Consider the following 27,392-nt stretch of genomic DNA (forward strand, 5'->3'; position numbering starts at 1 on the left):
GGTATATAGCATGAGAAAGGATCCTTCTAAGTTTGTTCATATTGTTGTTTTTCTCTTATTTGTTTCAGTTAGATTTATAGTCTTGTGCTTACCCCACCCTCATCCTAGATGCTTGTTTAGCCAGCATTTTATCTAGTCAACTGCATTTTTTTTTCCTTGTTAGGAAAAAAAATTAACTTCATCATTGATTTGCAAAATAATAGAAATGATTTCAATTGTTTCAAGTTTGTTGAGATAATAGGATACACTTACCATGTTGTAAGTATTATACAATAAATTTAGGATATTATAATATAAATTTTAGCTATTGAATTTAAATTATTAACCAAATAAAAGTATACTTAAATACTAAATTTGAACAAAATCAAACAAGAAATGAAATTAGTCTTGTAAGAATTGAGATATTTAGGACTACTTTAGTTGAGGGATGTGTGTGTGTGAGTGTGTGTGTATGTTTACCGTAGCCATGGTAGTCCCTAAACCACACTTCATATAATGCAGTTACAGATCATGGTATCTAATAAATGATTAAAAATTTGCTGTATGTTAAGTGTCAGTTTGTGCTTTTTATTCCCATGAAAAATATTTGTAGTTAAATAATAAATTGATAGTAGGGTGCTGAGTGACTCTTCATCTGTTATCAGTGGTAACAGACTGAAAATTACACTTAAATACTTTCTCTTGGTTTTTCTTAGAATTTCACTGTAAGGGTCTCAAAAAGCAGTCACTTACAAGCTATATTCTGTATTTACCACTAGAGAGCAGCACAGAGTTATTAATGTTCCTTGACAGTATCTGGTCAAGTTCAAAGGAAGAAAACAGCTAAAACAGAGAAAGGTGGAGACGGTAACATAAAAGGCTTGCAATGCTTACACTTACTGTTTTTTCCTGTCTCATTCACATTTTATCTTTTTATATTTTTTAACTTCTTTAAAAAAAACTTTTTTATGTTTTATTAACATATAATGTATTATTAGCCCTAAGGGTACAGGTCTGTGAATCGCCAGGTTTACACACTTCACAGCACTCACCATAGCACATATCTTCCCCAGTGTCCATAACCCAACCACCCTCTCCCTCCCTCGCTCCCCCTGGCAAATCTCAGATTGTTTTGTGAGATTAAGAGTCTCTTATGGTTTGTCTCCCTCCAGATCCCATCTTGTTTCATTTATTCCTTTCTTATCCCCCAAGCTCCCCCACGTTGTCTCTCAACTTTCTCATATTAGGGAGATCATATGATAATTGTCTTTCTCTGATGGACTTACTTCACTCAGCATAATACCCTCTAGTTCCATCCACGTCGTCGCAAATGGCAAGATTTCTTTTCTTTTGATGGCTGCATAGTATTCCATTGTATATATCTATTACCTTTTCTTTATCCATTCATCTGTTGATGGACATCTAGGTTCTTTCCGTAGTTTGGCTATTGTGAACATTGCTAGTATAAACATTCAAGAACTCGTGCCCCTTCGGATCACTACATTTGTATCTTTTTTTTTTTAAGATTTTATTTATTTATTTGGAGGAGGAAGAGAGGAAGAGAGGAGGAAGCAGGCTCCCTGCTGAGCAGAGAGCCTGATGCGGGGCTTGATCCCAGGACCCTGGGATCATGACCTGAGCCGAAGGCAGAGGCTTTAACCCACTGAGCCACCCAGATGCCCCACTATCTTCGTATCTTTATTTTTTTTTATTTTTTTAAAGATTTTATTTATTTATTTGATAGAGAGAGATCACAAGTAGGCAGAGAGGCAGGCAGAGAGAGAGGAGGAAGCAGGCTCCCTGCTGAGCAGAGAGCCCAATGTGGGACTCGATCCCAGGACCCCGAGATCATGACCTGAGCCGAAGGCAGCGGCTTAACCCACTGAGCCACCCAGGCGCCCCTATCTTCGTATCTTTAGCATAAATACCCAGTAGTGTGATTGCTGGGTTGTAGGGTAGCTCTATTTTCAACTTTTTGAGGAACCTCCATGCTGTTTTCCAAAGTGGTTGCACCAGCTTCCATTCCCACCAACAGTATGGGAGGGTTCCCCTTTCTCCGCAACCTCTCCAGCATCTATCATTCCCTGACTTGTTAATTTGAGCCATTCTGACTGGTGTGAGGTGGTATCTCACTGTGGTTTTGATTTGCATTTCCCTGATGCCGAGCAATGTTGAGCATTTTTTCGTGTGTCTGTTGGTCATCTCGATGTCTTCTTTGCAGAAATGCCTGTTTATGTCCTCTGCCCATTTCTTGATTGGATTATTTGTTCTTTGGGTGTTGAGTTTGATAAGTTCTTTATAGATTTTGGATACTAGCCCTTTATTGATATGTCATTTGCAATTCTCCCATTCTGTCAGTTGTCTTTTGGTTTTGTTAACTGTTTCTTTTGCTGTGCAAAAGCTTTTGATCTTGATGAAGTCCCAGTAGTTCTTTTTTGCCCTTGCTTCCCTTGCCTTTGATGATGTTCCTACGAAGAAGTTGCTGCGGCTGAGGTCGAAGAGCTTGCTGCCTGTGTTCTCCTCAAGGATTTTGATGGATTCCTTTTTTTTTTTTTTTTTTAAAGATTTTATTTATTTATTTGACAGAGAGAAATCACAAGTAGGTAGAGAGGCAGGCAGAGAGAGAGAGGAGGAAGCAGGCTCCCTGCCGAGCAGAGAGCCCGATGCGGGACTCGATCCCAGGACCCTGAGATCATGACCTGAGCCAAAGGCAGCGGCTTAACCACTGAGCCACCCAGGTGCCCCTGATGGATTCCTTTTTCACATTGAGGTCCTTCATCCATTTTGAGTTTTGTTTTCATGTGCGGTGTGAGGAAATGGTCCAGTTTCATTTTTCTGCATGGGGCTGTCCAATTTTCCCAAAACTATTTGTTGAAGAGACTTTTTTCCATTGGATTTTTTTCCTGCTTTGTCAAAGATTACTTGACTATAGAGTTGAGGATTCATTTCTGGGCTCTCTATTCTGTTCCATTGATCTGTGTGTCTATTTTTGTGCCAGTCCCATACTGTCTTGATGATGACAGCTTTGTAATAGAGCTTGAAGTCTGGAATTGCGATGCCACCAACTTTGGCTTTCTTTTTCAACATTCCTCTGGCTATTTGGGGTCTTTTCTGTTTCTATATAAATTTTAGGATTATTTGTTCCATTTCTTTGAGAAAATTGATGGTATTTTGATAGGGATTGCATTAAATGTGTAGATTGCTTTAGGTAGCATAGACATTTCCACAATATTTGTTCTTCCAATCCATGAGCATGGAACATTTTTCCATTTCTTGGTGTCTTCCTCAATTTCTTTCATGAGTACTTTATAGTTTTCTGAGTACAGATTCTTTGCCTCTTTGGTTAGGTTTATTCCTAGGTATCTTATGGTTTGGGGTGCATTTGTAAATGGGATTGACTCCTTAATTTCTCTTTTTTCTGTCTTGTTGTTGGTGTATAGAAATGCAACTGACTTCTGTGCATTGATTTTATATCCTGACACTTTACTGAATTCCTGTACAAGTTCTAGGAGACTTACACTTATTTTTGTGTAATTCCTCAAGATGGAGAGTTATGTGCACATTATTCTGCAAATGCAAACTGATGCAACTTTATTTTTAAATGTTCTTATTAATAATAATAGCATTTACTATTACTATAATAGTAAATAATAGCATTTACTGTACATATACTTCTAAATGCAATTTTATTTTTATTTTTATTTTTTTTTTTTAATTTTAAAAGATTTTATTTATTTATTTGACAGAGAGAAATCACAAGTAGATGGAGAGGCAGGCAGAGAGAGAGAGAGAGGGAAGCAGGCTCTCAGCAGAGAGCCCGATGTGGGACTCGATCCCAGGACTCCGAGATCATGACCTGAGCCGAAGGCACCGGCTTAACCCACTGAGCCACCCAGGCGCCCCAATTTTATTTTTAAATGTTATTAATAATAATAGCATTTACTATTACTATAATAGTAATATAGCATTTACTATACTATACTATAATAGCATTTACTTTACATATGCTTCTAAATACTGTTAGGCATGTTAATAATATTCTAATCTGCACAAAATTTCTGCAGTAATAGATGTATTCATAAAATAGGAAACACAGGCTCATGAGATTATCTTTATTAAGTTGCAAAACTGAGCAACTTATATATTTTTATATTTTATACTTTATACTATACTTTTTAAAATATTTTATACTTTTTTATATTTTTAGATTATATACTTTTATATTTATATTTTTTAAATGCATGTGACTGCTTTTGCTTGCTTTAATTTTATTTTAATATGATATTGTTTCAGAGCTAATAATATATGCAGTCCCCAGTCTTATTGATGGATTATATAACATTTATATTCCCAAACTTCACATATTAAGGGGGCTGTTGGAACTCAGAAGGATAAACATATGTGAAAGTTTCCCAATGGCAGAAACATAACAAAACAAAACAAAAAACAATACTGGTTCAGTAACCAAAACACCATGTTTCTTTGAAAAACATATTCAGAGTTAAAACTTGGGGCATCTTGACATGTTTTTTTCCAGTTGAAATGGAAGGAAAGATTCTTCCAGCGCTTAGTGTTAGAGGAAGCCTATAGAATGAGAACAAATATGCCTGATACTGAGTTAAGGAACTATGAAAACTTCCACCCACCAGTCAGTCCCTTATCAGTCTGAAGTCCTCAGTGTTCAATCCCAAACCTTTGGGCTGAGACACTCCTTTGAGCTTAATTCCCACATATCCAATTGCTTGGTCAGCATTTCCATTTGGACCTCCTTAAGACATCTCAAATTCACTGTATCTGAGGCAAGACTTGTAAAAGTCACACCACATCCTCGTATGCCCATCTTTTCCCAAGCAGAGCTTTTCTTCTGTTCCCAGTCTTGGTGAGTGATACCTACCAGGTGCATAAAGTCAGAAAACCTGAAAGCAGCCTAACTACTTCCTCACCCTTAATACCCATACCCAGTTGATTAGCATGTGCTCTTGCCTTTTTCTACTCTATAAATATCTCTTAACCCCATCAGTCTCCTCGACCTCCACCATCATCACATAGTTTATCAGACCCCACAATAGCTTTGCCTGCTCTCGTGCACCACACCTATCCCCCTCCCCACCACCAGCCTATCATATTAATACTCAGTTGCCTGCAGGGCTCTGTATAATGTGACTTCTGCCCTGTAATTCTCTGACTCTCCATCTTTACGCTTCCAGAATGGTATTCTTTCAGTTCCTGAAAACTCTTTTTCATTTGCAGTTCCCTCTGACTGAGAACACACCCATGGCACCACTACTATGATTTCCAAATATCTATTGAAAGACTAATTCCTAAGGAATGTGTTCTCTGTGCCCTTCAGTATATTTTATCTTTTTTTTTTTTTTTTAAGATCTCATTTATTCATTTGAGAGAAAGAGGACAAGCAGGCGGGGAGAGGCAGGAGAGGGAGAAGCAGATCCCGCTCTGAGCAGGGAGCCAGACACAGGGTTCGATCCCAGGACTCTGAAATCATGACCTGAGCCGAAGACAAACGCTTAAATGACTAGGCCACCCAGGCACTCCTGTGCCCCCAGTTAATTCCAGATCTTTTCTCCTAGATCCTGTCCCTTTTCTTTGTATCACCTGTCCCAGTTTATAAACATGCATCCATATCTGTGGTGGTTTTATTGTCTGTCTGAACGACAAGGCAGTGTGTTTCCTAAGTACAAAAAGTCTTGTTCATAATATCGATCATCTCCAGTATGATGCCAGGCACGTACTAATTGCTCAGTTAATATTTATGAATTAATGACCCCTTAGGCATTCGGTCATGTTTCTGAAAGTTACTAATCTTGTTTGCTATTCCACTGCCACCATCTGGTTCCATACCAAGTACCTCTCTTCCCTGGCCCTTTGTGTCAGATTCTGAACACGAAATGTCTTTGAAGTTTTCAAATGTTTTTGTTTGTTTCTTTGTTTCCTGCTATTAGTGTAAGGAAAGTAGGCAATAATCAAAAGCTTTTCCTCAAACCTGATACTACATTTTATATTTCATTTAACTGATTCTAAGACATATAATAAAACACAAACAAGCTTTATGAGATGAGTCTTAACAATCAGTTTCATTTTCTTCTTTTAGCATTTTCTTATTTTAGTGCTACATAAAATAATGGCATATTTTATAAGTATCACTTTAAATTTTATAAATTCAGGACTTTTGGGGGCGGTTAGACTCTACAGATAAAGACAATGATCATACCGCTTGTAGATACTAATGGTTAGTCATTGTTCACAAAGGGTTGAAGTAAGGCATCTTTATCTTTCAGAAGAAGTCTGGTTTCAGAATATGCTGAGCATATCCCTGGAAGCCTCTGGATGACACAGTGTAAAGAAACCAGTCCCATTGTTGGGAGCTGAAAGAAGGAGTAGCAGCCAAGAGCATTCACTTTACAAGTCACTCTCTTCTCTCCTTTGCCATTATTACTTCTGTCAGAGCCACCTTAATTTCCTCAGACTGTTTCCTGCCCCTGATCAGCTGATTGTGGACTTACTCTGGACCCGGCACTATGCTACGGGAAAAACTCATGAAAAGGACATGGTTCTGGCCAACTGAAATAATCAGTGCTGTTATTTTGGAAGTGGGTGGATTAATGTGCTCTAACGGGAGAAAAAAAGATAGGTAAACAGATAGGGACAGTACAAAGTAAATGTAATAATAGAGGTAAGTTGAAATTGCTTTTGAAACAGAGAGAGAGGAACAATTCAGTATTTCCAGGCAGTGGGGCAAACTTAACGCAGAGAAAATGTTTGTGTTTGGCTGTGAAGTTTAAGTGCGAGTTTATCAGAGAAATGGCAGGGTTGATGGTGGCATTCTAGACAGGAATTAGGATGTGTAAAAGCATTAAGGTTCTAAAGACCACGGCTGGTTTGAAGAACATTTTTTGAGACTCGAATGAAAAATTTATGTGTTGAGGAGGGAAGTGAGGCTTTTTTCAGGAAGGCTGAAAAAGTTGGTTGCAGCTAGCTTGTTGTGCAGGGTTTGCAAAGTTAAGGAATTTCAACTTTTCTTACCCATGGACAGCCATTAAAGGTTTTTGCTGTTTTTTAAGAGAAGGAGGCAGGTAGGGGCAGGGGGAGAGAGAGAATCTTAAGCAGGCTCCACACCCAGCAGGGAGCATGATCTCAGGATCCTGAGGTCATGACTTGAGTCAAAATCAAGAGCTGGACACTTGACTGATCTACCTCGGCATCCTTAAAGGTTCTTAATTTGAGGAATAACAGGACTAAATTTGCTATCAACGTGAGAATTACAGCAGACACGGAGTTTTGATTCAACTCACTTTTATTTAACACCTACAGTGTGCTAGGATTTTATGTATGTTATTTAATTACTAATAGCAACCTTGCGTGACAGGTATTTATCTCCACTTTACAGCTAGGAAAATCAAGTCTCAGATTATGCAATTTGCCTAAGTGCAGATTAATAACTGGCAGACTATAGAAGTTGACAGATTCTGAAAGTGTGGGAAAGGAACCAGAAGTCTTGCAGGAGCATTCCTTAGTATTTAGGACTAAGGAGTTAGTTAAATCAGAGTCAGTCCGTGTCCATGGTACGGTACTATAGTAACATGTTATTTAGAAAACTATATAATGGTCATTATAAGTGAACAGCGCAGGTAGTTTTCAACGGAAACATGGACGTGGTCATGAGTACTTTATTACTTTTTTAACGCTTTTGTAGATGTTGATGGGAAAGAACGCAGGCCCTGACCTGTGGAAGGAGGGCATGTGAAAGTTGTACAGTTGCTCAGTAACTGCTGTATCCAAACCCAGACAGTATGGAAGAAGACTCAGCGTGTCCCCAAAGTTAGTATCTTCACATATACATTCATCCAACTGGGGCAGGGCTCACTGGTTTGAATGCCAGATTCTAACAGAAATAGCTTTGCTTGAGTTTGCAGGTTCTGACTTTTAAACAGGTTCAGAAATTCACACGATCAGCTAAGATCTTGTTCTAGGAGGCAAAGAAAAAAAAAAAAAAGAAAACACCACTGTAAATACTTTTTAGGAAGAAAAAATATATATGAACACCAGAAGCCACCATCAGAAAGCATTATTCTTCCTTTCTTCTCTGACCCTTGTCCTGCTGGACATCAGTGTGCTATAATATAAGATGCATGTTGTGTTCATGAGAGCTTTTCCCGCTGTGTTGCTAATACGTCTGAAAGGAGGATGTAGGAGATAGTAGGTCTGCCGAAATCCTGTTGCCTACCTCTGTTTTCTGTAGTCTTTTTCTCTGCAACCCTGATAGCAGCTGTGGTATGTATGAGAGGCATGGACACAGGAGCCACCTCCAACAGTTTTGAATGTTGTTCTGTAGATGAGACTGTGTGACTCCCCCAGCCCCTTTCCTCTTCCTCTGTTTGTTTACGAACATCTAGCTAGCAAGTTGTAGAGCTCAAGTTTGTATTGGGTCTGTCTGGCTGCCAAACCTTGTGTTCTTTCCACATCTGTCCACTGCCTTCTGAAGTCTCCTACCATTTGAAAAAATTGTCACCTGACAATATTTACTGTTTTTACTGTCTGCCACCCCGATTCTAAAAAATCCTTTCTTTCCTTGTCAATGGCCTTTGTATGCTTTGCTCCAGTGAAACAGGGCTTTCTTCATTTTCTCCTAGGCTTTGTGATAAAAGTCAATAGTAGTATTAAATTTCAGCTGTAATCTACTTTATTAAACTGATTCTAGTTAGGATCCTTTGTAGATTCCAAATAGGCTAGAGCTGGATTTAATAATTGCATTTTTTTTCATTTGACTCATTTGTTAATATACTTATTTTAAAATTAGATTAAAAATTTCTCCATTTGACTCTTATTTCCAAGACCAGTTTTGGAATATAGAACCAAACAGGATTCAGCCTAATTAATTTCGGGCAGATATTATGAGCTCTTTTTATTTTGGGAGATGGAGAATCTCTTTTTTATTTTATTTTATTTTATTTATTTTTTTAAGTATACTCCATGCCCTCTATAGGACTTGAACGCACAACCCTGAGATCAAGAGTTGTGTGCTCTACCAACTGAGCCAACCAGGTGCCCCCTTTTCATTTTTATAATGTGATACTTGACACATGTAAATGAAGCATCATAATAGAATGAACACCTATGAATCTGCTTAGCGTTCACCGCTTGATTTAAAAAGTGGAAAATCTCAAGTGCTACTGAGGCATTCCTGAGCACATTCCCCGCATTCCCCACCCTTCCTCCTGGAAATAAGCACTCTGGGATTTTGTTCATTCTTCCTGATTATTAGCCTTAGCCTTTTGCCTGTGGCAAAAGAAACAGGTTGTTTCTCTTGTTTACTGCCATTTCATCTTAACCTTGAGTTAACCGTCCCGAAGGTAAAATTTCACATATTAAATTGCAAGCTAATGTATGTGAGTGTCTAAGTATGTCTTGGTAGAGTTGATTTAAATGCATACGTAACCGAACTCTGTACTAAGGTTTGGGCCTAAGCAGTACAGAACTGTGTTTACACAATTTTACAAAATTAGCTCTTTGATTTCACTGAACATGTAGGATCCTTATGGTGGGTGCTCTCTCCATACTGCTTAGTCTTTTCCAGCATTACGATTGCGTTTTACTCCTCATACATTAACCAGTGGAAGGGAAAAAATACAGCCTATTATGTAGCAAAATATAGTGAATATAGCAATTGTGTTGTGTTCTCTCACTTTCCTAGTTATATTTATAAAATACAAATTTCTAAATTTGATGTATTTTAAAATCGTTTCCTTTTTCAGCTTAATTTTTAAAATAATGTTTGTAATTTAGACGGGTCATAGAGTCATTGTGCATTTAGTTCATAGTTTCTTTTACATAGTGTAAAGTTTCTCCGGCGAGATAAACACAACACCAGGCAAAGTGGGTGCAAGGCAAGATTTATTAAAAACACTCTCCGGCAAAGTTTCAGGGCTCAGGAGAAGGGGAGCCAGGAAAGTTGTGCCGGGAGGAGATGGGCACCTTTGGGTGAGGTTCTACGACTCTGGAAAACAGAGTGGCGGAAGGTCGCGCCCAAGGCAGGGAGAAGGGGGCTTTTAAGGGGCCTCGAGGGGAGTTCGGGGGTCTTTTGGCAAGTTTCCCTTATTCGGATATTTCGCCTGCTCGTCGGGGTCCCATTGGTCCACTGCAGCCCGGGGCGAGGGGTCTCAAATTCCCACTTGTCAGGGTCCCATTGGTCCGTGGGAGCTGGGGCTGGGAGGGTTTTCAGATTCCTGCTTGGGTCTTTGTTCTCCTGTCTGAGCCCAGGTTTTGTGGCCGGGACTTTCGCCATCTTAAGTAGCCCTTTCTTTCTGCCAGCCCAACACATAGCATTTGAAATAACATGTTTCCATGAAGTTTTTTTGATTAATATTTTATATTTATTTATATATCTTCCTGTGTACTCCATATTCAGTGTTGAGAGATAACAGTAAGTATGTTTTTGTTTCTATTTAAGATTTGTTTATTTATTGGAGAGAGAAAGAGAGCGGGGAGGGGCAGAGGGAAGTCTTAAGAGAGGGACAAGCAGACTCCCCACTGAGCAGGGAGCCTGACAGGGGGCTCATTCCCAGAACCCTGAGATTATGACCTGAGACAAAGGCAAACACTTAACCAGTTGAGCCACCCAGGCACTGTAGTACCAGCCTTTTAAAATGAGTCTTTTCCTGGTGTACCTGGCTATGTCTTCATGTGTGTCTTCAGGATTCCTTAGTGTGCAAATTCAGCTCACATATACAGGAACTGTTCCATTTCATTCCATATGTAAGCAAACCAGGCTTTAGTTAAAACTTTATGCTAGTGAGGTTTTTTTGTCTAAGATTTTCTTTTTACTCCTTCTTAAAAAGACTGTTCACTAAATTTTTTTTTTGTTTAGTTGCATCAGTTATTTTTTTTTAAACACCATCATTATTAATTTTTTTATATTTATTACTACTTTTGTTAGGATGGACGTTTGAAGCCAGGAGATCAACTTGTCTCAATAAACAAGGAATCTATGATTGGTGTATCCTTTGAAGAAGCAAAAAGCATAATTACCAGAGCCAAGTTGAGGTAACTATCCTATTCATAAAATAGAATAAGTTAGTTAGCATGTCTTCTCAAAAACAGTAACTTAAGAGGTTTAAATAGTTTAGATCCTAAAAGATCATGCATGTGAGCCGGGTAGGGGAGGGCAGAGGAAGAGAGAGAATCTCAAGCAGACTCCTCACTGAGCAGCAAAACCCAACATGGGGCTTGATCTCACAACTCTGAGATTGTGACCTGAGCTGAAATCAAGAGTCGGTCACTTTAACTGACCACCTAGGCACCCCCAAAACAAGCATATTTTAATAATAATTGAAGCATTATCTTAAAATTCAGCTGTACTGTATCTACACAATATCCATAAAGTGATTTCTTTTTAATGCTAGGTCAGAATCTGTTTGGGAGATAACGTTCATAAGACAAAAATCTGATGGCAGTCATCCAGGAAATCCATCTTGTACATCTCTTTTACAAGCTTCCGGAGAATATGGACCTCAAGTCTCAACATTTAGCCTTCTTCCATCTCCCCCTGAAACACTAATTCCAAAGACCTCATCTACTCCCCAAACTACAGATACCATTTTACCTTCTTTTAGGATAAATCAGGTAATCTTACATTTCTCTGTATATATGCAGTCCATAAATCCCCTGTATGTTTTTATGTTTGTTATATGCAATAGAATTATAATTTTGTTAGTGTAGTTGTTTTAAACAGATTTATATTTCCTTGAAAGTTCTTTCCTTTTTTTTTCTGTTTAATATTTTTATACTGTATCAATAATATAATTTTTCAAGTCAGTGTGTCTTTTGTCCGGAAAGTCATGATCAGGATTGGCCTTGAGGAGATATGTCTAGTTGTCATTCAAAACTATGTTAGGAATGTCATATTTATTTTCAGAAAATCTCTAATATGGTTTAATTTATTCTTATTTCTGTTCCCTGCCTGACTGAAGACAGTCAGTCTTCCTTCTTGTTCCTTGGCTTTTTTTTCCTGCACAATGAGGCTAATCCTAATTACCCAGTGTAGGTGGCTATGGTTCCCTCACGTGTGCATGCTAATACCTAGTTCACCCCAGTAGACTCACCCAAAAGAGGGAGTTTCTACATCAGAATCAACAATTGATTACTAATTGCAACGGGGCCCTAAAAAAATCAAAGTTATAAAATAGAGCATGTACTCTTAAAATATATGTGAGCTATAAAACAAAATAGGAAACTCAGGTAGGCTTTCAGTCAATGGAATAAAATTTGTCAAAGGCAATTTCAGTTTCGGGAACCTGCTACTAAGATACAGAGTGTAAGATTTTCTGTCAGCCCCTTATACTTTTTTATTTGGGGTTATAATAACTTTTCAAAGATAAGGTGCATGGCCTTATATTTTGTTGTCCTTGGACATGGTAGAGCTGAAAGCAGTTGTTCTTTAATTCTGAAGTGCTTTGCTTGGAGATAAATATAACAAAATTTTAGAGATCTCATTTTTTTGGATTACTGCTTTAATCTCTTAAACCATTCTTTTTATGTTAACGTGAGCTTCTAGTCTGGTCTTTGACCTACTTTAGAAAATGACATTTTATGTTCTTCCTTTTCTTTCATAGATGAAAACTGGATACAAGAAAACAGAACAGACTCCAATTACTTCTTCGGGAAACAGCCCTACGGATATGTCTAATACAGGTAAATGCACATTTAATTCCTCTTTATTATTATTTCTTTCAATTACTCTTTCTCAATGAGGAGTACATAATGTGACTTAATAGACTTTAAAGAAGAGTGCATTATGCCTTTTTTCCTTCAGTGAATAAAAGAGCAAAATGAATGCATTGTGCAATGGTCCCTGTTAGATTAGATCTTTTATTAGAAATTTTCCTGAACAAAGGGTTGAAATTTTAAGATGCATTATCATAACGGTGTCTGTGAAGCTGTAGTAATCAATGAACTGTTGAAATCAAATAATGTAAACTCTTCTTTAAATCAAGATTAGGTTGCCTTGTCCTTTTAGGGAAATACTGGTGAGGTTCATTAAATGCACCTTTCAGAGAAATTATAGATGGGAGCATAGCTTAAGAAATGAAATATGTTTTTGGTTTTTTTTAAGAAGAGATTGTATAGATGTAAATTAATAAGAACATCAGTATTATGAATTGAATATTATTAGTTATAATTACCATGAAATGATTTACTGAATTTTTAAAACAATAAAATGTTAATTCTGTGAGCCACCCATAAGAAAAATTGCTTTTTATCGAACTGTGAAGTATCTATTTGTAGCTCCAATATCAAGAAAAAAACTTTCCCTTTAAATTATGTCCAAAAATTAAGTACAACAACAATCAAAAACCAATGCTTAAGGAAAGAAAGAGTTAATTACATATGTCTAAAAATTCCAATGTAAGTTGTTACCTGTATATCTTAATTTTTAATAGCATTAGTCTAGATCAGAATTGCAAAATAAGGACAAATTAGCATAAAGTACATGGTATCTTCGTCCATTTGGGCTGCTGTGACAAAATACCACAGACTGGGTAGCTTATAAACAACAGACATGTATTTCTAACAGTTCTGGTGGCTGGAAATCCAGGATCATGGTGCTAGCATGGTCCCAGTGAGAGCCTTTTTCAGGTTGCAGACTTCCCATTGTATCCTCACATGGAGATCTGTGGGGTCTCTTCAGTCACAATACTAATCCCATTCAGGAGAGCTTCACCCTCATGACCTCAGCCCCTCCCAAAGGCCCCATCTCCGAATACCATCACCTTGGGGGTTAGGATTTTGACATAGGCATTTCAGGAGGACACAGACTTTCAGACCACAGCACACAGGCACCACACTTATTGGGAATTTATAGCGGATTCCACAGTTTTTTCCTCTGATTTGGAGACCAGTATTTACCAGTGCGTTGGTAGCAATCTCTAGCCATAAATTAAATGCCCTTCTATTTAGAGGGATTCCTTGACTCTTAGAAATCTTATTAGTATTCTTTTTTTTTTTTTAAAGATTTTATTTATTTATTTGACAGACAGAGGTCACAAGTAGGCAGAAGCGCAAGCAGAGAGAGAGGAGGAATCAGGCTCCCTGCTGAGCAGAGAACCCAATGCAGGGCTTCATCCCAGGACCCCAGGATCATGACCTGAGCTGAAGGCAGAGGCTTTAACCCACTGAGCCACCCAGGAGCCCCAGTATTATCCCTTTTATGGAATTAATTTCCATTCTCTTGATGTATTGTTTTTATTTTAAACTGGGAACATATGTGAAGAAGAAAACAAATATAGATGAAAGAAGTGAACAATGGTGAGGATACATTTATGTAACATGATTTTAATTTTGAAAGTCATTGGACTGCTCATTGCCTCTATCAGTCTTTTATTTATTCAAGAACCACTTACCGAGCAGGTCAGATATGTAGAAAACATAGTTCAGGAGGAATTATGAAGGAATTAGGATGTTTTCCATGAGATACTTAAGAGTCTATGGTGAAATAAAACATGGGTTAAAAAAAAACCTTCATTATTCAGATTAGAAAACATATATGTATGTGTTTATTGTATTGAATAACTACCATTTGCGGTATTCTGTGTTAACTAGAGCGGGGTACAGGTGGTTTCTGTATTCAAAGGAATATACTATCTTGTCCAGATAGTGCAAAGATGTGAACAAAGTAGAGAAGGAAAGAAGTGGCCAGAGTGTGGTGTCGGGAAGGCACAGGCTCTGAATGCAATGTAGAGATTCATTTCTTCGCTTCCAGCTTATTAGCTGTGTAACCTTGAAATAGTTGCCTCGTGGGTCTTTATGAATATTAAATGAGGTCATGCATATCAGGCACTTAGCATTGTAATTGGGACATAGCATATGCTCAGTAAATTTTGCTGTTATTATTAATATTACAGAACCCACTGACTATAGTGTAGCTCAGATAATATTTCGGGGATATTTTTAGACTGGAAACAAAAGCTCCCATTCTTTAATTCAGTTTTGCATCCTCCCCTCGCCCCCCAAATTAGTACATAGTAAAGAATTTGTCACAACATGTAGAAATTTCATAGCAAAAATCAGACATCATCCAGATCGTGCAAGAAGTGGTAAACATCGACCGATGGGTGGAGATCTTCCTAAGGGAAGGACTCACCGGGAGCAAAATCACAGAACAAAGGATGAGCTAGCTACCAGGTCATCCTAGGAGGCAGATCTGATTAGAATGAAGAAATTCCAGAATAATGAATAAAATGAGGTAAATTCACATAAGTGACTAAAAGAAAGAGTGCTATATTTTATAATAGAAAAATGATTTAATGAAAATATATTTGAGTGAGCTGTATGAAAAGTAAATTTTTTTTCCTTTCTTTTTTTTCAATTAACATATAATGCATTATTAGCCCCTGGGTACAGGTCTGTGAATCATCAGGCTTACACTCTTCACAGCACTCACCATAGCACATACCCTCCCCGATGTCCATAACCCCACCCCCCTCTCCCTACCCCCTTCCCCTCCAATGCTGTTTGTTTTGTGAGATGGTTTGTCTCCCTCCCAATCCTATCTTGTTTCATTTTTTCCTTCTGAAAAGTAAATATTAAAATACAATTAAAATTGAACACTTTTCTAGGGTAGAATTAGCATTGAGGTAGTCTTATTTTTTTATTTTCACGTAAGTGTAGTAGCCCAGATCTTTCTAGGAGGGAAAAAAAATAACTCCAAATTATCTCTAGGTAACTTACATACATTGTGATTTGTCTGTTATAAGCACTTAATTATAGATTTTTCCCAAATTAGACCCTTAACTGTCACATCTAAACTTCTTCAGCCAGTTGGTATTTATTCAAAAAATATAAACAAGTTTTAATGTTAATCTCAACAAAAACAAACTGAATTGAAGCAAATCTACCCATGTTCCCATCTCAAAATTATTCCAAAGTGTAAAACTGGTTAGAATTTTAAAAATCCAGGGCGCCTGGGTGGCTCAGTGGGTTAAGCCGCTGCCTTCGGCTCAGGTCATGATCTCAGAGTGCTGGGATCGAGTCCCGCATCGGGCTCTCTGCTCAGCAGGGAGCCTGCTTCCCTCTCTCTCTCTCCGCCTGCCTCTCTGTCTACTTGTGATTTCTCTCTGTCAAATAAATAAATAAAATCTTTAAAAAAAAAAAAAAAAGAATTTTAAAAATCCATATAATACTTGAATATGTTTTTAAAAAACTATTATATAAATGTCTTATTTCAGAACTCAGAGTCATTTACTATTGCTATAAGCTGACTAATGCATGAACTGGTGAGCTCAAAGCATACTACAGACATTCCTGAAAAATTGAGTGAATTATTGCATGAAGAAATATTATCATTACTTTAACTTTACAGAACACAAACTGTAATCCTCCCACACTAAGGTTTTATAACTGAAACAAAATAGTGATGGGGGAAAATATTCATAGAGGGTTCGTGGTATAAACCAAATGGTTTTGATCCTGCCCTCTTAAAACATTCCCTTTCTTCCCCTAAAAAGAGGAATAGAAGAGAAGATCCAAGAGAATAATAAGCTATCCTTTGAAAATCCTCACTCCCCCTGAGAGGAGCAAATCAAGAGCTTGAGGCCAGAATTGAGAGATGTCACCAGCAAATGGGGAAAGCTGTCTGTCTATGAGCAGCTTTTCAGGTCAAGCTCCTCTGAATCACCAAAGCATGCCGGATTTATGCACAAATCCTCCTGAGGTTTTGGCTCAAAGGTACAGGTTTAGGGGAAGGTTGGCCGAAAGAAAGTGGGATTTTGTTAAGCCATGACTGCATATTGTTAAATATGCGGGGCGGGGGGGAGTTACTGTAGTTTTACTTTCAATCTCCTGTTTATATGTCTGTTTGTTAATATTAACAATATTCTAAGTGTGCATGGGTGGCTCAGTCTGTTAAGCGTGTGACTCTCGATCTCAGCTCGGGTCTTTATCTCAGAGTCACCAGTTCAAGCCCCGTGTTGGGCTCCAGGCTGGCCATGGAGCCTACTTAAACACAGACAAACAATATTCTCTAGTGTTCGTAGTAGTTTTCTCTGATTCTATATTTTACCTTTACAATTTCTGTAAGGTGCACTATTTTATTCTAACTACTTTACAGATGAGAAAACATGATGAAAGATACTGACGACATTTAGGAATAATGGCTTTGGGAGTCACAAGAGACTAGAATCCTGACATGGTCACTTCCTAGCTGTGTGATCATCGGCTGGTTTCTTTACCTTTTGGGGCCTTGATCTCTCCATCTTTGCGATGGCAATAATGACACCTATGTCATTATGGCTATCGTAAAGCTTAATGGGCTCATCTCTATGAAGTACTTAGTGCATTGCCTGGCTCAAAGTTAGCATAAATAAGAGCTGATTTGCTGTCATTTCCACTGTTACAGACGGCAAATTTTTATGCTTATGTATAGGAATACATAAGTGAGAATGCATGCCTCAGTGTGTGTGGTTGCTGTGTGTGTGTCCCTGTTCTTCCCTGTTCCATTCTGCTCTGTCTCCCTCCCATCCCCCAGCCCTTCCACATACTTAACACTTGCACAGGGTAATTCACTCCCAGGAGGAGGATTATTGGTCTGAAATCATGATTAGGCTAGTTTGGGTCCACCTAGTAGTGCTCCTGTTCCTTAATTGCAGGTCAGACGTCAAGCTGAAGGTCATTGACAAGCCTCACAAATCCAAACATTAAAAATGAAAAATAAAGTTTGACTTCCCTGCTCTTTGGTCTTCTATACCTCTCTACTCCATGCTGATCTTTTGTGCCACACTGTAGGTTTGGCACAGAATTTCTCTTAAGAGAAAAAAAGAAAAAAATACATATATATACATATATACTATTTTTTGTCTAGTGGCTAACAATTAAGTATCATGATGACAAAAGAGACTTTGCTGCTTTTATCAGAAATGTAAAAATTCTATTATACTAAAATCAGTCTTCCTCAAGGTTTGATTCCATTTGAAGCTAAAAGTCAGTAACCATTTTTTTTTTTATGATCTTGACACCTATAAGCTATATTCAAGATTTTACATAGAATGTTAAGGATGTGTTAAAGGTTTAGAGGAAGACTATTTATTTTCATATGCGCTTCTTATGTTCTTAAGAAAGAGAATGCAAATCATTTTGTACTTAGAGACAGATGCTCTGAGAAATTAAAAAAAAATTAAAACACTGCATAAAGATGTGACATTTCAAAAAGTTTTTTCTCTTCCTCTTGTTTCTATGTAGAACTAGTAAAATACCATTTAGAAGTGTATTTAGAATAGTGACAATTTAGATACAAGGATTGACATGAATTACAAGAATTTTTTTTTCCATACTTTGGCATATTAAAACAAATAATTTTTCAAGGTCTAATCCTTTGTGGCATCTGATCTCTTATTCATGCAAAAGGACGAAGGCTCATCTAAATCATCAGTGTAGATAGATTAAGAAGGTATTAGAATGGGTGAGAGTTGTATGAAACTTAACTCTTGGAAGTCCATCTATGCTTCCTGAAATATAACCTTAATGTAAAGTAAGGGGTTCCAAAAGTTCCTAGTCTGTATCATACTTTATGTGCAAACTTGAAACAGTTTGCACTTAGGAGTTTTTCCATAGTACCTTCAGAATCCGTAACAAAACCACTTCTGCCAAAGAAATATCATGATATTTTTGAATTCCTAACTTGATTTTACTTATTTTGGAAGATAAAGGCTTCACTTTACAATTAGTAAGGCATTTTGATGATGGGGTACTGGTAGGATGTATGTTTATCTTTTAAAATAATATTTCCATGGGAGTTAAGGCATAATTGGCCATTCTTTTTGTATTATATCATTTAGTGCTCAAGTGAGGGTGATTTATATGATACATTTTAGATTTAAAGAAAAAAAAAATAATGAAAACAAAAGTAAAAACTGCCAACTGATTAGCCAGAATTATTTTTGAACAGCAGGAGCCCAGAACACATCCTGTCAAATGAAAAGTTCTATTCCAATTAAGTTTCCAATTAACGTGCACCCTGTTGTCTCTTAGATATTGCCCCTGCATGGACTGATAATTATGGACCACAAGGAAAGAAGATTTCCCTAAATCCTTCTGTTCGCCTCAAGGCAGAGAAACTGGAAATGGTAAATACTTTAAATTTCCATTTTTCTTCTATAAAATAGAAGTAAGGAAGTGTTCTCATTCTCTGAGAGGATAAAGGAAGGACTGGAGCCATTACTTTCTTGAAGAATTACTTTTTTGCGATTAAATGAATGGCAGTTTGAGTTTTAATTATTTATGTTTGAGTTGAGCAGCCCACTCACAAGTACCAAATAGAAATAAAACCTTTTGTAACCTAAATTGACACCAAATTAATCAGTTTCCTCCTGTGTAGGAATAAAACAAATGTGATGTTTTACAGTGTCGAATCAAAGGAAACAGAGAATGAATTATGCCCAAATATGTGTAATAGCAGTAAGTGCAACTTTTTAAAAAGCAAAGGGAAACTAAGCCTAAAGAACAAAATAGATGCTCACTAAATATAAAGAAGCTGGTAGAAATGTACTAAGAGGCACCAAAAATTAGTCCTGGGGAGAGTGAAATATTGAGAGCTTCTGTATGTCAAAGAAATGTAGGTGATTAAAAAGGAAGAAGTAAAAAGTAAAAAAGCGTTTTAGAGCTTTTCCTGTCAGGTGACCTGGGAGCTCACAGCAAAAATGTGCTATGTCTTTTTTTAAATATAAAATTGGATATAGTTCTGTAGGTCCACAGCCTCTACTTTCCTGTCATTTTTCATGAATAATGATTTTTTTTTTTTTTTTTTTTTTTTACATTTTAGGGAGAATGAAAGTGCACAGCTACCGTAAATACACATTGCATTTATTCCCACAGTCACACCTATGCATTTTAGGAAGAATTGAAAGTGCACAGCTATAATAAATACACATTGCGTTTATTCCCACATTCATACCTTTGCTTGAATGGTCCTGTACCAAATACCTTTTCCAGAGTCAACTTGACTCTTGCTCAGTGTTCACATGCTAACTCAATTGCAACTCCTGTGTCCAGATTTTGCTAACTATTATAGTTTGGGTTAATATTGCCTTATTTTGCACATCTATAGTACAACATCACTTTTTGGTGCTGTACAGTCTTTTGTGTATTTTGTTTTAACAACAAGATTAACTTTCTTCATGATGATATCTAGTACACCTACCACTGTTTAAGCACCTGGTCTGTGCTCATTAAACTTTCCAATTAATTAGATACTTTTTTTTTTTTTTAAAGATTTATTTATTTATTTATTTGACAGAGAGAGATCACAAGTAGGCAGAGAGGCAGGCAGAGAGAGAGAGAGGAGGAAGCAGGCTCCCTGCTAAGCAGAGAGCCCGATGCGGGACTCGATCCCAGGACCCCGAGATCATGACCTGAGCCGAAGGCAGCGGCCCAACCCACTGAGCCACCCAGGCGCCCCAATTAGACACTTTATAGATAGCTTGTTTGGGTTTTCAGAATCCTGAATCTCATTTGCTAACTTGTACTCTCTTTTTATTGGGGACTTAAATGTTAAGTTCTGACTAATGCCAAGGTTTATAATCAGTTAATATTAACATTTTTTTAATGTATATTTGAGGTGTAAAAACACCTATAAATATCTAAAAAATAAAGAAGTTATTGTTTTTAATGATGTTGCTTTAATATGCGTTTCTAAACATCCAGATTTAATACGGTTTCTCTGGGTAAGGAGGAAGTTATCCAGCTAATGACTTGACTTGGCTGCCTTTGTTTTCTTATTCAATTTAAGTTTTCCTAGCACATGATTTTTTTAAAAAATCTAATTAATTGCCTTAGATATGAAAATCATCGAAATCTGTATTGATTCTGAGAAATTTGAGTCGTTTGACTGTTGAATCAGAATTTCCAGGGTTTGGTCCTCCTATTAGCTTAAAAAAATTATTTTTCTGGAAAAATAAAATGGCAGTATTATAGCAAAGGCGACCCACATTCTGTGTTAATTCAGTTTCTTCTTATTCAAAGTATATTTAGTGACTTTATTTAGTAGAGCATTCTGTGTTTTCAGAGTATGAAACGGCATTTTCCTAAATAAGAATTTTTTTTTTTCCAGAATCCAAATTAGCTCCTATCTACCCAAATATTTGCTAAGCTACTCTTCCTTTTTTGTTTGGTTGCATAATAATGTAATAATATCTGTATCATTCCTTTTAAAATAGGTCCTTCTATTTCAGTTGTTATTTTGTAGACAGGTTCAATTTTATTATCTATTATATTTTTAACATATTTACTGTTCAGTAACAGATAAGGCCAATGTGATCAAATATTTAAAATGAAATAAAATTGTCTTTTTCCTTTATCTTCTATAAATATATTACATACAGCATCTAGGAAATTTGTGTTACAATAAGATTTCATAAGGAAAGGTGTTGACTAATCATGTGGTTATTAAGTAAATAGCCTACTCAGTACAATTCTTAAGAAAAACGGAGAAGTTAGAATTTGCTAAAGGAAATTACCTATCAAGATATATACATATATATAAACATATATGTGTGTATATATATATATATATATATATATATATATTTATGGCATCATCTTCATGAAATTCTCTGTGTTTCACCAGTCTAAGTAACCAGCTTTGTATCAGGATATACTAGAAAATGATTTCTAATATTAAACTACTTATTCATTAATTCCTTTTCTGAAAAATGGATTGCCTCTTCCTACGAATACTCTGAGGATGATTTAATATACAGATATTTTAAAATAATTTCACCATGGGTATTTGCAGTGCTATATTTTTAAAGCATTTTTATGAGTACTGTGGGTCTCATTTAATCCTAATGTTAGACATACAAGTAGGCATGGTAAACACAGCAAGTAGGTATACAGTTTATTAGTTGGCTTGAAGACCAAGAATTATTGTATTTCCATCCTATGTGTATTTTTGTACCTGAGAAAGATGCTTTGGGATACAGATGCCATTTTGCTGATATTTACTTTAGCTCTTGCCATTTCTGTAGCATTTGAAGAAAGCTGTAGTGAGCAATGGCATACCCCATGTCTGATTACAGTTAATGAGTTGTTCTTTATATTAGGTTGGGAAGTGTGCGATGAATATTGTAAAGAAGTGACATTTTTAAAATTCATCATTCAGACATTAGAAAGAGTTAAGGACTCATATTAGAAAGAGTTAAGGACTTTTATTTGTCCATTAAACAGTTTGCATTTTTGCTTAAGGTTAAAAGATGACATTGCTTATTCAAGAAATTTTTAGAACTTGTTTTTTGACCAAAAATAGATTATTTTCCATTTAAATTTATGAGCTTACTTCACCAATATGCTGTTTTCATCTAGAGTAAATTTCTAAAGTTTGGCTCTAGATAAAGTTCCATTGTACTTCGATAAAATTCCATTATACTTAGTATAATAATAATCATATATTTCATACCTTCTGTGGCAGGTGTTTTGTTTGCATTACTTTTGTAAAATTGTTTTTATTTCTTTACATGAAAACATCAATCATACACAGAATGATTATACTGTATATGTACAGTTTAAAGAATAATAAAACAAACCCACCTGTACCTACCACCCAGCTAAGAATCAGAGTTTTTGACATTGCCTTTGTGTTTCTTCTTGATCATATATATCTCTCCCTCTCCCCAAGAGACAATCTGTTTTAAATTTCAAGTTTATCATTTATATGCTTTTTTTTTTTTTTTTTGGAAGAAGAGTGGGAGGGACAGAGGGAAAAGGAGAAAGAGAATCTTAAGTAGACTCTACACCCAGCATGGAGCCCAACACAGGGCTCTATCTCACTTCTCCTAGATCTTGACCCAAGCCAAAATCAAGAGTTGGATGCTTAACCGATTGAGCCACCCAGATACCCTATTATATATGTTTATAAAAACATGAAATAATGGTATGCAAACATGCCTGGGAACTGTCCATAAAGAACTCCATAAAGTAAATATAAAAAAGTAAAAAGTTGTGCTGCAAACTGGGAGAAAATACTTGTAATACACATAATATAAAATATTGCTATCCAAAATACTTTTAAAAGTCCTACACTCAGGGGCGGCTGGGTGGCTCAGTGGGTTGAGCCCTCTGCCTTCAGCTCGGGTCTTGGTCTCGGGGTCCTGGGATTGAGCCCCACATCGGGCTCTCTGCTCAGCGGGGACCCTGCTTTCTCTCTCTCTCTCTGCCTGTGTCTCTGCCTACTTGTGATCTCTGTCTGTCAAATGAATAAATAAAATCTTTAAAAAAAAAAAAGCCCTACAGTCAATCAAAAAAGACCCACCAATACTTCTCCTGAGTATATACCCTAAAGAAAGTTGTATCTAGGTGCTAGAGTAGATGTGTACAAGAATGTTCTTTGTTAACATTCCTGGTAAGCAGAAAGCCCCAGTGTGCTGGAGGGTGGGTGAGTAAATTGTGACATATTCATCTAATCAGGTATTTATCAATGAAAATGAATGTGCTGATGTTAAAATAGCATATACAGATGAATGATGAAACCATAGTGTAGGGTGAAAAAAGCAAGTTTCAGAATTATGACTACCTGCAGCATTTTTATGAAGCTAAAACATAGCAAAACAAAACAACACATTAGGGATACCTATGCATGTGACCAGGCATCTTAAAATAAGTCATATGGGGATGATGATCCCACAGTTCAATACTAGTGGTTACCTCTCGTGTAGTAGGACAGCAGTATGACATGAATTCAGCCCTATTGGCAGTTTTATAATTCTTAAATGTACTCACGGAATTTTTATTTTATTGCTCTGCTTTAAAACATGTATATCTATTACATATTTGTTTTTAGTAGATACCAAATATTATATAATAAAATACTCAGGAATATTGAACCAAATGTATAAGATGTATTACCTCTAGGGAGAAGTTCAAAAGGGACCTTTTTTAAAAATAATTTTTTATTTCTTTTCAGCATAACAGTATTCATTGTTTTTGCACCACACCCAGTGCTCCATGCAATCCGTGCCCTCCCTAATACCCACTACTTGGTTCCCCCAACCTCTCACCCACCCCTTCAAAACACTCAGGTTGTTTTTCAGAGTCCATAGTCTCTCATGGTTCACCTCCCCTTCCAATTTCCCTCAACTCCCTTCTCCTCTCTAACTCCCCATGTCCTCCATGCTATTTGTTATGCTCCACAAATAAGTGAAACCGTATGATAATTGACTCTCTCTCCTTGACTGATTTCACTCAGCATAATCTCTTCCAGTCCCGTCCATGTTGCTACAAAAGTTGGGTATTCGTCCTTTCTGATGGAGGCATAATTTGTAATGTTTTTTTACATTCAAAATTTGAAGTATATGTACTTGAGTGTTAAGGCACTATCACACCAGTTTTGAAAAGTATGCAAAAGATGCAAAAATGTACAGAACAGAAAGCTATGATATATTGACAATTTTTTAAAATGTATAATACTGTGTAGCATAATTATTATAAATAAATACATAATTTATGTATATTGAATATTTAGAGTCTATATTCATAGAACAATTTCAGAAAATTATGCACCAAACTATTAATAATAGTGTTTGTCTCTGGAGAAGTAGTTCTTAAGGAGCGTTTGTTTTTGTTTTTTTTCCCTTCCCTCAGGGACATTTTGCAATGTCTAGAGACAGTTTTTGTTTCCATATTTGGGAGAACATCACCAAATTAGAAATCACTAGCAAAAAATACTTCTCAAAACTGTGTAAAAATATAAGACATATTGCTAATTGATTTACGAGTCAAAAACTTTGCTAATAAACATGTAAAAGACGTTTAATCTCACTTGTAACTAAAGGAATTCAACAGCATCCAAATCATATTCAACATATTGACAAAATTTAAAGTGTGAAAACAACAAATGTTCTTAAGAATGTAGAAAAATAGGTCTTATTGCCAGTGGTGTGTATAAATTGCTGCAGCCAGTTTGGAGAATAATTTTACAATATCTAAAGTTGACAATATATATATGTACACACACACACACACACGCACTACATATGATTCAGCATTTCCTCTTTTAGGGATATACTGTAGAGAAATTTTCACACCGCCATACAAGGAGATATGTATAATGTTTTGTAATTTTAAAGCTGGAGTAATGATAAAAGCCCATCCATCAGAGAATATATAATTTGTATTTATACAGTGGCATACCATTTAAAGTTAAGTGAACTAGTTTCACAGATAAGAATATTGAGCAATTACAGAATCATAACATGGAGGTAAAAACAATAATTTGTGAACAAATTTATAAATTTATAAATAATGTTTATAGTACACTATTGGTATAAAATTTTAAGTGCACAGGAGTACATAACATTAGGGCATACATGTAGTAATGGTATCAGATCGTGGACAGAAAGCTTACACCCACCTTAGGATAGTTGTTCCTGCCAAGGAACAACAGTGAAAGCTTTCAACCAAGTCTGCAATGTTTATTTCTTAAAAATATATATAATTTCATGCAAATACCAATGAGTATTTGAGTACATGGATGTTCTTTGTATTATTGTCTTCCTGTGTATGTCTGTGTGCTTGGAACATTTTTGTAACTGAAGGGAAAGATCTCCAAAAGTTAACCATTATTCCATGTTACACAAGGTAAATATTTATGACCGTGTAGACGGAGCAGGAAGATGATACTTAGCTAAGCTCTAGAATCACTCTTGAATGAATCTATGACTCTTTCCTAATCTCCATTTCTCCTGTCTCTTCTCACTGTGCCTGGCTACCTATACATGAACAGGTATGTTTTGTAGTGCTACTCATAGAAATTAATGTTTTATCTGATTTAATAGAATTTCCTTGCTATTTTTTTTCTGCCATAATCACATATTTTAAGCTAAGAAATTTGAATTTTGGTTTTAGGGCTATGCTTATAAATTTGGCATCAGCCAAAGTGCTAGTCTTGCAAAAAAAGAGAAAGAAAAAAGAAAAGAAGCAAACCATGAAAAATTGAGGTGGTGTTAGAATCGGGAAGCTAATATTTTATAGAAAATTAATCCATAAATAGTCAACCGACTCTCTCTGGGCATGTAATTCTGGTCCCTGTTCCTGATATTGATTCTTTTCATTGGGTTGTAAAATAAAGTTGCAATGAAAAGTTTTATTCTTCAGAGATTTGAAAAATTACTTCACATGAGTCCTTTTCCTTCCAGGCTCTAGATTATCTTGGAATTCAGCCCACAAAGGAACAACATCAAGCCCTGAGACAGCAAGTGCAAGTAGACCCAAAGGGAACAGTGTCTTTTGGAGGTAATATTAGGTTTATCGTGTTGTGTCATCACAGAAGCGTGGTGGGAGAGTTATGGTGACCTGTTTTCATTAAGAGTGCTTCTTCTTTAGAAGGAAAGAGGGGAAAAAAAAATACCACATCTATTTCAGGTTCCTTGGTCAGTACCCTAAAATGTCGTCTAGAATTAACTTGGCCTGGCTGGGTCAGCAGAAAGGCGACTTTCCTAGAATCTTCCAGCTCAAAAATACCTTCATTCTATCCTTCTTTGTTTCTTATTTACTGTAATGTAAAGAAATGTAAACATTTCTCACAAATAACAGAAGAAACAATATAAAATATCAAACTTCTAATTCTACTGCTATGAGATTTCATACTTTTTTCCAGCTAATATGACAGAATAAATATTTTGATGATGCTATATAATTATTCTTATTAAAGTTAGAGTAATATTGACATACTTAGTTGATGTACTATAATATAAAGCCTTTCTACTTTAGGGAATTTTGATGGTTTCTCAGTAGCTGATAGTATTATCAAGTCTATATTTAACATCGTAGTTTTTTTTCCTTCTTTTTCTTGGGATAAATTCCCACAAGTGGTTTAGAAATTTGATAGGTATTCATAAGTTGTTTGCAAGAGACATTATATGTAGGCGTTTGTTCTGCTACTAGTAATGTTTAAATATAACAGTCTTTTATATCGATAACATTCAGTATTTAATTTTTTTATACAATAGATGCAACATTGCATCATTTTTAAAGTGTCTGTATTACTAAAAAGAAATTCACTTTTTAATTTCAAAGTGATAGAAAAAATAAACATTTGCCTTCCTCTCCTGTTTGAAAATTACCCCAAATAGGGAGGAGAACAGAAAACAGATTTGCATATATTAACCAAAACCGTGATACGAAAGGACGGAATGTGGATAAGGATATTCAATGAATTGGTGAATAGAGGCCAGATAGCCCAAGTGATATTTCCCCCAGCCTAAAGCAATGGGGGAAACACAATAGGAAACAAGCTGATTTGCCCCTAAAAATGCTTAGGAATTAAAAGTATCAGGTATTTCTCTTCAGAAATAGGCAGGGCATTTCAAATAGGGTTGTTAAAAATCTGCATAAGAAGTTTTTGTCGAGCTGTTACCTGT

The 27,392-nt window shown here is 36.3% G+C and overlaps 1 protein-coding gene across 5 annotated transcripts in view; it reads left to right on the forward strand.

The window, feature by feature from the left end:
- Positions 1 to 27,392, forward strand: part of STXBP4 (syntaxin binding protein 4) — a 167,007-nt gene that overhangs the window by 18,083 nt on the left and 121,532 nt on the right. For all 5 annotated transcript variants that reach the window (XM_059149747.1, XM_059149751.1, XM_059149750.1 and 2 more), the window contains 5 exons: positions 10,931 to 11,037; positions 11,397 to 11,616; positions 12,606 to 12,684; positions 19,015 to 19,109; positions 26,169 to 26,265. In XM_059149747.1, the coding sequence (XP_059005730.1) occupies positions 10,931 to 11,037; positions 11,397 to 11,616; positions 12,606 to 12,684; positions 19,015 to 19,109; positions 26,169 to 26,265 (598 nt within the window). The remainder of the gene's footprint in view (positions 1 to 10,930; positions 11,038 to 11,396; positions 11,617 to 12,605; positions 12,685 to 19,014; positions 19,110 to 26,168; positions 26,266 to 27,392) is intronic.

Source organism: Mustela lutreola, chromosome 15 (assembly GCF_030435805.1).
Source record: "Mustela lutreola isolate mMusLut2 chromosome 15, mMusLut2.pri, whole genome shotgun sequence".
Lineage (NCBI taxonomy): Eukaryota > Metazoa > Chordata > Mammalia > Carnivora > Mustelidae > Mustela > Mustela lutreola.